Source organism: Amphiprion ocellaris, chromosome 3, assembly GCF_022539595.1.
Source record: "Amphiprion ocellaris isolate individual 3 ecotype Okinawa chromosome 3, ASM2253959v1, whole genome shotgun sequence".
Classification (NCBI taxonomy): Eukaryota; Metazoa; Chordata; class Actinopteri; family Pomacentridae; genus Amphiprion; species Amphiprion ocellaris.
The window spans coordinates 25,546,847-25,561,001 of NC_072768.1; the positions used below are offsets into that span (position 1 = coordinate 25,546,847).

At 39.4% G+C, this 14,155-nt stretch overlaps 1 protein-coding gene across 3 annotated transcripts in view; it reads left to right on the forward strand.

Annotated features, from left to right (window-relative positions):
- The window catches only part of LOC111564031 (RNA-binding Raly-like protein), a 78,109-nt gene that overhangs the window by 59,978 nt on the left and 3,976 nt on the right, over positions 1–14,155 (forward strand). For 2 of the 3 annotated variants that reach the window (XR_008600243.1, XR_004846788.2), the window contains 4 exons: positions 1,412–1,525; positions 5,006–5,157; positions 6,546–6,691; positions 6,801–9,126. Coding sequence is in view for 1 of the 3 variants with exons in the window: in XM_055006686.1 (XP_054862661.1) it covers positions 1,412–1,525; positions 5,006–5,157; positions 11,053–11,088 (302 nt within the window). In the remaining 2 variants the exon portion in view is untranslated. Of the gene's footprint in view, positions 1–1,411; positions 1,526–5,005; positions 5,158–6,545; positions 6,692–6,800; positions 9,127–11,052; positions 11,102–14,155 lie in introns of those variants that run through there. The other variant, XM_055006686.1, reaches the window with a different exon arrangement.

Genomic DNA, 14,155 nt, shown 5'->3' on the forward strand with positions numbered 1-14,155 from the left:
TCCTTCAATTCTGTAATGACCCTGAACCTAATGAAAGCATCAGTAAGCATTATAACTAGGATTTTGACTGTAACTCTGCAGAGTGTAAAGGATGAAAATAAATTCTATGACTGTGAGTGCATCCTGGTGGCAGAAGCAATGCAGGCAGTCAGACTGAATATTAAATAACTTTAATCAAAAAGGGCAGAGACACCGCCACCCTGCTGCTGGCAGAGGGTGTTTAACATCGCAACCCTCTCCAGTTAAAAGCTGCCATGATGCTCACACTTGTGATAGTAATATTTAGCTTTTTTCTTTGCATCTGCAGACAACATGAGCTCTTTTCGGAAACATGTAGCACTGACGATATTGCCCCTTCTACCCTTCTAAACCCTGTTCATGTTATCTTTCGTCTGTGTGACAGCTCATCTCAGTGGCAGGGCCCCGGGGTGCAGGAGAGTAGGCGGGTGGGGGGCACTCCAGATGGTCTCTTCATTAAAAGCTTCTGTACCACAAGGCTCTCCTTCCTGCTATAACCCAGCCGAGCCTATCAGCGCTCGCAATTAGACTGAGTTAATAGTGCATAGCAAATAAGAATTGTTTATACTGGTTTATTACAAGCCTTAATAGTTTTTACTGCGCCCCATCACAAGGAAATTAGATTGCCTTTGCTAGCTTCCGAGGTCGAAAAGCTTTCAGGATAGAAGTAGTTTTCAGGGTCATTTGGTGAGCTGTTGGCGGTGCCATTGGTCCATTATGGAGCACAGCGAGATTGAAGGCTCATGCAGTTGAAGAAGGTGGGAGTGCAGTGCTGAGAATAACTGATGGTGCATGATTGCATGCTTGATGACTGCAGGGGTCACTGAATGATACTTGGATGTGCACGGAGTTCTAAAACCCTAATGTGGTCAATGCTGATTTTCAAGTGTGTTTCAACAGACTTATAGGGAAGAAAATTTACTTTCAAAGACACTCAAAAACAGCCCTGTCTATGCTGCTGGTAGATTCAGGTGGTCTACCAGATGTTGAAATTAGGTATGTAATGTAGTGACATTAACCATGAATGTTGGGTGATGTATGGTTTGACTCACAGTCTGCATTTCAATTTGTCCTATAGGCTTTGAAGTCGGGGCTCTGTCAAACCAATCAAGTTCCTCCCCACCAAACTGGGAAAACCATTTCTTGGCTTTGTGCATGGGGCCTTTAAAATAAACAGGAAAACTGACAAATACAAATGGTTACAAACGAGAGAGAGTTGGAAGATTACTGTTGTCTAAAATACTGAATTACTGAATGCTTTAGTAGTACGATTTGTCTTGATAAGATCTAAGGTGCCCAAACCACAGAAAAATGCAAACGTGTGTTCAGATACTGTTAGCAGTATAATATCCATTGCTTCAACTCTCCCTCATCTCCCTCTCTCTCTCCTCAGTGAAGATGGCAGAGCTTCTTGCCATAAAGAGTGAGCTGACAGTGATCAAGGTTCAGATTGATGGCCTGTTGGACTGCGTAGACAAGATGGACAGACAGCGGAAGGACTGTTCAGGTAGAGACAGCAAACAGCTGGACAGCTTCCTGTTCCTTAATACTGTTTATTGTCCGTTTGTTCAATTATTACTGGTGTGGGGTTTCTGTCACCCCTGCTGAAACCACCTGTCCTGCTTTAGGGCCATTGCCATGTTCTAGTTTCAGAGTTTGACCGATCTGATGTTCAACTGCCCAAAGATAACACAATCATTTTAAGTGTTTCTCAATACAGAGCATAATAAGAAATGAAGAATGTATTTCAGACATCAGAAATTCAATTTTAGGATTAAATATTGTAGAAAAAAAGACAGAAAAATGTTTGCATGTGTTTGTAGTTAGCTATAGAACAGTTACAGTTGCTGTTACAGTCTCATAATACTGTACTATGATCGTAGGGCTAACTGGCTTTACAGTAAAAATAACAAGAAAAGAAATTTCTGCATCTTCCACATGGCTTAACCGCACGTAAAGATATTGGCTTTTCACCTGGGACCTTGAAGCTTTACCATTACTCTTTATCTGCATTGTTAGATACAATTCATATTGCCTGCAGTTTGAAATGCATCACTTGACACACATATCACAAATCGGACTCATCGTACAAATGGAATTAGTCAAGGTATAGTAGCTGGGAAGTGGTAATTTGAGGAGCAAATGTAATAAAATTGCGTCCTTTCTGGAGAACCAGATGTAGGCATGCACCAAAGCCAGTTTGAAACCCAGGATCGCAGTTTATGGCCCATTCTGTCTTTTCCATTTGGAGCCAGGATCTTCCTATTAAGGAGGGTGTTGCCTTTCACATGCTAGAAACACACCCTGCTACCTCAAATCACACCAAATACTAGCTTAACGGAAACACCAGCGACATGGCACACGGCTAACTTTACTTTAACAAACAGAACAGTAATTGCTCTTGCAAACCTTACTGCTTACTAAATTGTCCCTGGTGAGAAATCACTGTTCATAAATCAAAAGTTCCAAGAGACCAACTAAGTGTGAGTTAAGGAGTCGGAGAGCAATAAATTATTGGAGCAATAATTTCCAAAATCACCACCATCACATTTATAGCCCCAATTTTTCTGACTGGGACCAGAATGAGTCATGTTTAGTATTTCTAGTAATTTCTAGTCAATTTGATCCAGGGATTTTTCAATGCATCAAACATTTCATTTCAGCTGGTAAAATCAATGGTCACTGACTAAAACATTGCCTGTTTTTCCACTTTTGTACAGAGCTAGTTGTAGCCCATGAGGTAGTCCTTTAGACCTGCATCTTTTAGTCTATTCAGTTCATTGAGTTTTAGTAAGTAGTGTATATAAACTACTGTTCAACAGTTTGGGGTCACTCAGGCAATTTCATGTTTTCCATGAAAACTCACATTTTTATTCATGTGCTAACATAATTGCACAAGGGTTTTCTAATCATCAATTAGCCTTTCAACACCATTAGCTAACACAATGTACCATTAGAACACAGGAGTGATGGTTGCTGGAAATGTTCCTCTGTACCCCTATGGAGATATTCCATTAAAAATCTGTCGTTTCCAGCTAGAAAGCACTTCACACATTTTAAAAAAGAAACAGAGAACCCAAAATAGTAATCCACAAACATGGCTATTTACAGAATTAGAATGTGTTTGCTAAATTTAAAAGCAGATTTTTCAATAATTCAAGGCTTCCTTTCCATTTACATATCCCTCACTTGAACTGAAAAACATGGCTCATCAGTTCATGTGAATCATGTCCATTTCATTAGAGGTGTTTGACACTGACAGGCATCCCAGCTTTATTAAATAACAATATCAGCCTTGCACATCAGTCTGATACAGGTTTAAGCTTGCAGAGAACAAATGAACTCTAAACTCGACTTTATTACTATGATCTGTGGAGGGACTGGCAGTGTGGCATTTAGTGATGCAAAGAGACTCGCAGTGTTTACCATCAGATGTGCGCTGCTATCATACTGCATCTGTGAGTAATGGTTCAATGACAGAACTGCCACCAGTAGAGCGTGAATTATGACAGTGAGGTAAACAGCGATAAACACCGGCTTCATAACCTTTCATAAGCTCCCCTTCAGCGATCAGGAGTTATCTTGTCATCAGTCAGCTCTCCGTCTGCGTGTATGTTGGTTTTATTTTTCATTCTTGCAGGAAGAAAATTTCCTCCTGTGGATAAATAGATTAGGAAATTATCCAATGTGACATGTAGTCTTCATCTTTTTTAGGGTTATTTCAAATGTTTTCTGGCATAAAAATAAGAAAACTTCTCTTGCCCTCTGTGGCAACGTGTTGCAGTGTCTACAGCTATATATTAACAAGTGCTGGCTGATGAACCCAACATTCTCACATAATACATATCTAAAACCCATTGCGCCAAAATCAAAATACACGTAGACCTTTAGGTTGCATGTGGACTCAATTTCATTGGGAAAAACAGATGGATGTCTGCATTGATTTTCATCATTATTTTAACAACACTGAAAGACCTTTGCTTTAGACCAAGTTTAGCCACATCTAGACACTGTCTGACCTGGAAGAAAGCTGCTGCAGGATAAACAAAGGTCTAATGAACTGCATGGCATTAAATCAGGTTTCTGGTATATTCACCAACAACCAGCAGCACAGATCAAAGACAAGGGGAATCTCTACGACTGTGTTGTTTTAATATATTTATTGTGCAGGAGAAAGTAAAAAGATGACATAAAAATAGGGGAGCAGAAGAGACAGAAATGAGAAATGGATGGACTTCAGCAAAGGCTGGAGCAGGGTTGTCATGTTACACACTCAGTGTCTTAGGTCCTGGTTCGGATCTTCAAATGAGGAAATGGGTAAAATATAACATGAGGTACCCAGACTCACACTTGTGGCATTTTAAGCATTTCAGTGACTGGATGGTGGATTTCATTCACGTTGAAACATTTTACAGTTATAATAGAAATTCCACAAACGGTTGTCTTGTAATATAGAAACATAAGCTGTTATGCAGAATATTGCATCATTTTGTCAATTGTAGAAATACGTTTCTCTACCAGACGCAAAATTTTAAAAGTAGCATTTTATATCTGTACAGTAAAGTAAATCTAATGTAACTGTAATACTGTGATTCCACTTATTAGTTCACTATGTCACCTGAATGACAAAACGACAAGATGATGCCAAAACGCTATTGTGTCTCAGTGAGCTCTGATAACATCCTGTGCAAGTACCAGGAATTTTTCAAACGGACAGGTTAATAGCTCAGTGAGTGCGACAAATCCAATAACTGTTGAATTTCCAAAAATGTTGTTTTTCCCCTTCAGTTACTTCTTGTTGTCAGAACACCTGCAGAGGAAATTGCACTGCTCATGTCTAGTTATTCTGTCAAACTGTATACGATGTCATGCTAGTGTGTGTGTGTGTGTGTGTGTGTGTGTGTGTGTGTGTGTGTGTGTGTGTGTGTGTGTGTGTGTGTGTGTGTGTGTGTGTGTGTGTGTGTGTGTGTGTCAATGTGTGTTACAGAGTGTCCTCAGAGCAGGGAGTCCAGTGTGTTGAACTCTCCTCACCAAGGTTCAGTCTGCAGTGTGGAGAGAGAGAGTCCTGAACCAGGAGAGGCCAGTGCAGATGAGTCACTGCACTACCAGGACTACTACCCCCACAGCTACTCCCACAGGGTAAATATACCTCAGTACATCCACAGTTACTACCATAGGGTAAATATACACTACCGGTCAAAAATGTTGGAACGTCCCAATTGTTCCATTTTTTTAAATTAAAATTCAAGTAGTTTAAGTCCAATGGATAGCTTGAAATGGTACAAAGGTAAGTGCTGAACTGCCAGAGGTTAAAAAAAAAGGTAAGGCTACCCAAAACTGGAAAATAATATGCATTTTAGAATTGTACAAAAATGCCTTTTTCAGGGAACAAGAAATGGGTTAACAACTTAAAGCTGTTCTGCAGCAATGGAGGTTGATCAAGCCTTGAAAGTTAGTGCTACCAAATCCTACAGGTGTCCCAACTTTTCTTGATTACTTACAACCCCCTCTGTCTGCATAGAATTAGGGTTGGAACACACCATGGCACCATACCCTCCAGAGCATTATTTGAACAGCAGTGTACTGCAGAAAGTAGTGTGTTGCTATGAAACTGGAGAGGAAAGGCTGGTTCCTCAGTGTGTGACATCAACTGTCAAACATGGAGGAGGAAGCGTGATGGTCTAGAACTGTTCTGCTGGATCCAGGGTCAGTGACTTGTACAGAGTGAGAGGAACCCTGAACCAAAACAGCTACCACAGCATTCTGCAGCACCATGCAGTATCCTCTGGTATGTTGCTAGTTGGTCAGGGGTTCATCCTACGGCAACATAATGACCCAAAACATAAGTCCAAGCTATGCCAGAACTTCCTTAGGAAAAAAAGAGGAAGATGGTAATCTTGAGAACGTGGAGTGACCAGCACAGTCTCCAGACTTAAACCCCACGGAGCTGTTTGTGATGAACTGGACAGAAGAGTGAAAGCAAAGCAACCTACAAGTGCCACACATTTATGGGAACTTCTACAACAGAGTTGGGAAGAACTTTCCAAGGAATATTTGATTTCCATTGTGGAAAGAATGAGTGTGTCCAGCTGTTGCATCTACCGAAGGTGACTACTTTGATGAGTCAAAAGTTTAGAATACATTTTCGTTTCTAAATTGATTTTTTTTAAACTTCATTTGTTCTGTGCTTTCATTTCAAAGTACAATGAGACATTAACATGCAGAATTTCCAATAAAAAAATAAAAAAATTGGGGTGTTCTAAAACTTTTGACCAGTAGTGTACCTCAGTACCCCCACAGCTACTCCCATAGGGTAAATGTACCTCAATACCCTCATAGCTGACATTGTAGCACATGATGGATTTAGAACACTGTTACCACCACATAGTAAGTAAATACCAAAGTGTAAATACATAATACACCCCTAGTATAAATATATACCAGGACTGCCCACACAACTATCCTCAATAGGGTGAATATATACAACTGTCCCTTCAGGATGAATACATATCACATTTTCTCTACAGCTACCCCAACAGGGCAAATACTGTGTGTACCACTACAACCCCCATGTGGCGATTATATACCCAATACCATCAAAGTCAGGGGTTTAAATGGGCTGGAGCCCACTGGCCTTGGCCTCCTGATATCACAGTCCTGCCAGAGTTTTTCAGTAAGACATCATTACTAACTCACATATAACTTTGAAATCTGTTTTCAGACAACATGCTGTGCTGAACAAACAAATATAGAATGTTGTCTTTTTTTCTTTTTTCTTTCAGCTGCAGCATCACACAGCAGGACAATCCTTGTTGTCTCCAAACTCAGAGAGACAATTTACACAGGTGGCACAGCAGCAGCAGCTCCATTAACTGTTTACACCTTGTGTCATTGTGATCTTACACAGCCAACCTAAATGCCTTTCTGCAGAGCAAATGCGCAGATTCACAGTTTCTGAAGTAAAATGAAACAAAGTGGATGAACACAGCTCAGGATACATCCTACGCCATCAGAGCTGACCAAACAACTTTTTTTTCAGCAAACATTCAAATAATGTTTCCTTGAAAGAATTTTTCTAATGTAGGAAGTTTCAGTTTTGCATTTTGTAACAGAATGATATTTGCAGCAGTAGCTTATTATATTACTGCATGCAATCATCAATTAAATTCAAGCAACAGTTTTAAAAAAAATTCAGGACTCCACGGTGCTTCAAAGAGGTCAATGTTTTTTCTTCAAATTTCTTTAAAATGTTGCTTCATCCAGTTTGCTAAGATTACAGAGAACACGGTACAATATTCAAATGATTTGAAATTTCACCAATTCAATGGAGATGAATGGAATTTAGTTTTTTTAGTTTAAAGAATAACATTTCGAGGATACAGCTGCAATGTCTCTTTCCACAAGCAATGCTCTCGTTACTTAAACTACATTTACGGAACGCAGTTTTCACTAGAGTCCAGTACTTTCAAGCAAAGACGTGCCTATTTCTACGGTCTTCATTCTAGTTTTTGAGCCCCAGCCTTATTGAAGCAGGTTCCCCTGAACACAGATTAATCTCGCAGCCTTCAGCTGTAATCCGTACAGTCATCCCCACTGGTTAAGTATACAGCCATAGAAAAAATTATTAGACCATCCTTGTTTTCTTCAATTTCTTGTTCATTTCAATGACTGGTACCACTAAAGGTATATTACCTGAAGAATACAACAATGAACACAACAAAAAATGCAGCTGATTACATAATATTTCATGTCCTATTTGACATGCTTAAGCTTAATTGTATTCCCAGGGTATATAAGAGGACATTTCATGTCATAAGCAGCACTACATATGCAAAGGCCTAGAGCAGTTTCCTGCTTACATTCAAGCCGTAGCACAACTCAGAAGTTGTCAGCTCTCACATAATGCCTAAAACAAAAGAATTATGTGAAGCCCAAAGGCAATCATCTTGGCACTGCTGGGAATTGGCATGAGTGAGAGACAGGTAGCGAAAAAACGGAAGATTTCCAAGACAGCCGTTCATTGTTCATTACGCCAAGAAAAAACAAGCTGAACATGGTACTACCATATTGCTAGCTGGTTGCGGCAGGAAATGTCTTTATACGCCACGAGATGACCATTCACTCATCCTTTCCTGTGTCAGGAATCATTGTCAGACCTCCAAAACCTTAAAAATAAGTGGGCACTGTCAAGAAATGTGACTTGAAACTGACTTCTTGAAGCTGGTCTGAAGTCACACAGGGCACGGAAGAAGCCCTTCATCAATGAAAGACAGAGGAAAGTCTGGTTACTCTTTGCTGATGATCACAAGGATTGGACTGTTGATGATTGGGCTAAGGTTCTCCTCAGTGATGAATCCTATTTTCAGTTGATGCCCACTCCAGCCAACTTCTTGGTTCGGTGGAAACCTGGAGAAGCCTACAAACCCCTACAGTAAAACATGGGGGTGTATCAGTGACAATCTGGGGTTGTTTCAGTATGGGTGGAACAGGACAAATGTAATTGTGTGAAGGGCGAATGAATCAGTCTTTTTCCATCAGCTGGAAAACTCTTTCCTGCCTCGAATGACTGGATTTTCCAGCAAGACAATGCCCCTTGCCACAAGGCAAGGTCAGTTAAAACCTGGATGGAGAACCAGAACATTGGAACCAAGCCTTGGCCTGCTCAATCACCAGATATAAATCCAATTAAAAACCTGTGGAAAATCATCAAATGCAAAATGGAGAACCACAATCCCAAAAACAAAGCAAATTTGTTTGAATTTGTGCAACAGGAATGGGCTGCTGTGACAGCAGAACAATGTCAGAAGCTGGTGGAGAGCATGCCAAGACGCATGGCTGCAGTCATCAGAAACAATGGTTATGCAATCAAGTACTAACTCCTGTGTGGATCATGTGATTAAAACAGACAGAAAAGAATGGAATGCCTAAAAGCACTGTTTTTGGCAGTACAATGCCATAGTTATTGATGTAAGAACTTAAGTGATTTTGGTTATCAAGAAAACCATGGGAAATGGCTAGATATCATCTCTTAAATTAACCTCTTATGAGCTATTTTTGTTATTATCATTATATTTGCCCAAACAAATGTACCTTTAGTTGTACCAGGCATTAAAATAAACAAGGATTTGAAGAAAACAAGGGTGGTCTAATAATTTTTTCCATGGCTGTATACTTAACCAGTGGGGATGACTGTACGGATTACAGCTGAAGGCTGTGGGATGAATTTGTGTGCAGTGGAACCTCATTCAATGAGGATGGGGCTCAAAGACCAGAATCTATTTTTTCCATGACTGTATATCACGACTACCCCTACAGATGTATTACTGCAAATTGTAAAAGACAAATATATATCTTGAATACCCTCATACTTACACACACATGATAAATAATACCTTCTATCCAACTACACTAATGGCTTACCCCTATAGACATTTACAGTGATGTTCCAAAGTCACCCAGGCAATTCCATGTTTTCCAGGAAAACTCACACTTTTATTCATCTGCTGATATATTTGCGCAAGGGTTTTCTAATTGGATTGCACAGTGGAAAGGTGGTTAGCACTTTAGCCTTGCAGCTAGAAGATGCCCGGTTCACGTCCCTGCCTTCCCGGGATCTTTCTGCATAGAGTTTGCATGTTCCCCCTGTGCATGCGTGGGTTTTCTCCGGGTACTCTGGCAAAAACATGTTGAGGTTAATTGATTACTCTAAATCGTCCGTAGGTGTGAATATGAGTGTGATTGTTTGTCTCTATATGTAGCCGTAAATAGACTGGTCACCTGTCCAAAGTGTCTCCTGCCTTCACCCTAAGTCAGCTGGGATAGACTCCAGCCGCCCGCAACCCTAATGAGGATGACGCGGAGTGTAGAAAATGGTATAATGATAATATTTGAATCATCAATTAGCCTTTCAACACAATAAGGTACCAATTAGAATACAGGAGTGATGGTTGCTGGATATGTGCCTCTGTATCCTTATGTGGATATTCCATTAAAAACCAGCCTTTTCCAGCAAGAATAGTCATTTACCACATTAACAATGTCTAGACTGTATTTCTGATTAATGTTGTCTTCAATGAAAAAAATGCTTTTCTTTCAAAAATAAGGACATTTCTACGTGACCCCAATATATTGAACGGTGGTGTACCCCAGTAGCTGGCCCCTCTGCAGTCAGATAATATAATACTGCCCTCTTGTGGATAGTCCCCACCACCAATTCATGTATCAGTGGAAGGCAACACTTGCTCTTAGTTTGGTTTTGAATGTGGCATGTTTCCCGGGCAGGGTAGAGCTGGGGTTCTAACAATCATTCTCTTTATCAGTCAGTTAAGTTTCTTAGTCACATAATTGTACAAAATATCAGACAATAGCTGAATATCCCTTTTCACAAGATGATGTCTTCAAATTGCCCATTGTGTTTTTCCAACAGTCAGAGCATGACTGTGTGAAAGTGTAATGTTGGAACGAAAGTATTTATTTGCCATGGTCCATCCTTTCATCTGACTTTGGAATGCCCTCTTCATATAAAATATTTACTTTGACCAAACAGTGAGCATGTGACTCACGGCGACACACTGGTGGAAGACATGTTTACTGTTGCCTTGCAGGTCTTTTTGTTCAGCATCTCACCGGTGTGGATCGGATCAGCCGAATGGAGGAAGGATGCTTTCCGTGTTTCTGTTTCTTTACAGGGAAACCTGCCTAAGACAGCAACGCTGCCTCATCAATCTGAGTGGAGGCAGGGAACAGATCGGCCTTTAATCTGCTGTATTGTTCCTCTGACATGAAGAAGCTGAGTGTGCATGAAGAAGAGAGTGTGTTTTAGTAATTACCATTCATCGCTCCATGTGCATGCACAACAAAAGGTGCTATTATGAACAGGAAATGAGCATGTGTGAGTGCTCCATTCAGTAAAGATGAGCTGCAGTGATGATGATGGTGAGGAGGTAAAGATAGAAGCTGTACCAGGGAACGATAACTACAGTGTGTTATAATCGACCAACTGCTCTGTTAAGAGGTTGTCTTTTCTTTCTTCAGATAAAGCATTATCATTCTCAGGAGGATGACCTGTGATGCTGCAGTCCAGGTATGAAGATGACACATTAGACATTGGAGCTCTTTAACAGATGAGGTGGGATTTAGCCTACATTTTATTAGTGTCAGCAAAAAACTTATTTACTCTAAATATACACTGCTGTTCAAAAGTTTGGGGTCACCCACACAATTTCATATTTTACATGAAAACTCACACTCGTGCTAACATAACTGCACAAGGGTTTTCTAATCACCAATTAGCCTTTCAACACCATTATCTAACACAATGTAGCATTAGAACACAGGAGTGATGGTTGCTGGAAATGTTCCTCTGTACCCCTATGGAGATATTCCATTAAAAATCAGCCATTTCCAGCTAGAATAGTCATTTATCATATTAATGATGTCTAGACTGTATTTCTGATTAATTTAATGTTATCTTTATTGAAAAAAATTGCTTTTCTTTCAAAAAAATTAATGACATTTCTAAGTGACTCCAAACTTATGAATGGTAGTGTATGTATAGTTTCATTTTTAGAAAAGGAAAAGTCATTTTCTGGCGTAGCTGGCCACTGTAGTTTTCAACAAATTTTACTGAAACGGGGTGATTTGTTGGGAGCAGTGTATTGATCCATATTTGGTGCTCCTATGAGAGTCCGGGGCAGCTGAATGTTGTGAGTGGGATCGATTCAAAAACACAGTGATGTGTTCCTGGTAATGAAGGATTAACACACGTTGACTCAGTGGTATGTTTTAAACAGCTCTTGGACAGCAGTGGAGCTCAGTGGCATAGAGCCTTAAGTTGTGTCAGGCCTTGAATACACAGATAATACACTTCATTGTTAGCTTTGGTGTATTAATTGAGTTTACAGACATTAAGAGAATGTAGAATATATCCATATTATTTAACAGCAACTCCAATCCTAACCTCAAAACCCACCAGCAGGTTGCTCAAGGCATGTTTTAGATACATTTGGCAAGGGGAAACATTTTTTTGTAGAGTTGATGAAAATGTGCAGATTAATGTTTAAAAAGTTTCAGCAGTTGTAAAAATATGCAATTCTATTGAAAGTGAAGCCTTTGTTTTTTTTCCCCAGTATCATCTGGGGGCACTAGGAAAAAAATGTTGATTCGATTTTTTTTTTCAATTTTTTTCAGACAAATTAAAGAGGTTTAGCTTTTCTTTTTCTTATTTATGGCAATCAATCAAGTGCCATGCCATTCAGCATAGGCGATCATTTCTCTCTATCTAATCCGATCTTTTACTTTCTGAATTGTGACTGTTGCCATTTCATGTGTAGCCATGATGTCAGTCCGTCTATCATTTTCATTCTGTCTCTGCCTCGGCCTCTCTTCTCATTAATTTTTCCAGTTGTGACAATATATTTCAGGGTCTCTTCCCTTATGATGTGTCCAAAAATGTTGCATGCCGTTTCCTAATTTTGTTCAGTAGCGTATAATTTGTGTTTAGTAATTCTAAAACATCTTCATTGCTTATCCTGTCCGTATAATATATACGTAGCAATCGTCTGTAAAACCACATCTCTGCTGCTCTGATTTTGTTTGACATTTTATTTTTTATGTTCCAAGATTCACATCCATACATCAGAACTAGTAGAATGTAACAGCTGTGAGTCCTCATATGGATGCTCATTGCTATTTTCTCATTTGTCAGTATATTTTTCATTTTCATAAATGCTATTCTTGCATTCATTGCTACTCTACATCTGATAACTATTTCACACCTCCCATCTGATGTCATCCATGAACCGAGATATTTGAAATGATGAACCTGTTTCAGTATCTCTTGGTCTAATTCTATGTTACAGGTTGTGATGACATTTTTCTTTGAAATTACCATTACTTCTGTTTTCTTTTTGTGTAAAGACAGACCAATTTTTTTGGCTCTCTGTATTAATTATTATGAATACTATAGTCTGCAAATTCTCTTCACTGTGTCATCTGCATAATGTAAATCATTTATGTTCTAACCTGCAATGGATACTCCTGGTATTTATGGCATCATACCTCTATCATACTGCACAAAAGACATTTTTGACTTCACTCTCCTTTTAGCCATGGTTGTACTGTTGGTGCAGGACTTTATTTTGCAAAGAAAAATGAGTTCACATTGATGAAAAATGTAACAGATGCAAAAAATGGCCAGAAACCTCCAGAGTTCAGAGGGATATCCTAAAATTGTACATAATTTACATTACTGTAAAGTTTTTTAGACTGATTTCTAGTGTTCTAATTCATTTTCACTTCATTCAGTACACCATGAAATCTCGCTGACAAGACTCAAAACATGTAAGATAATTGAGTCATCAGTGAGCAGTTGGATTCCAGAGTTATTTATTGTCATTTTATTATGCAGTTAGGAGGTGGGACCATCTACAAAATCCTGGGTGGTGAAGAAAAGCTTCTCATGAAATAAGTCAACATTGCTGCTCAGCAGCAGACTGGAATTGCAGAGTGTCTTTAGACTCTCTGGTTGCATAAATATAGGCACCAAGCTGTTTATTTTGAAGTATTAACATTTACACTGTATTTTTAAGTCTCTTATTTGCTCCTCACAGAGCGATGAAACGAACTGAAACCAATAGCTGCCTGGTGCTAAAATGCTGGTGGCATGCTTTAAAAAATGGTCAGCAGTAATTTAAAGCACTGCTTAGACAATTTGAAGTTAATTAGATCTGAGGGGCATTTTTCCATGAAGTATTCAAACTGCAATAAAGACGTACCTGTTTTCCCATGGAGCTCTTTCTATTTAATTACTTCTCAATAGGCTGTGGAAGATATCAGAACATTTTAGTTTAAGTGATTGTAGTCAATAGGAAAACGAGAAAATCACTCAGAGAGCACAGTACTCCGCCAAGGCTCCTCAGTGGTTGTAGGATTTCCGATGGATCAAATCTTTAAAAAATTTGTGGTCCTCAGCAGTCGATCTGTAGTAGGATTGCAATCATGTGATCATCAGCAGGCAGCTGATGTAGCGTTCATAGTTACAGTGACACCAAGCTGCTATCTCGCAATGATTCAAAAATCTTTAACAAATCCGTGGATCCAGACTATAAGCCGCATCTCTGCCAAAATCTAATCACTT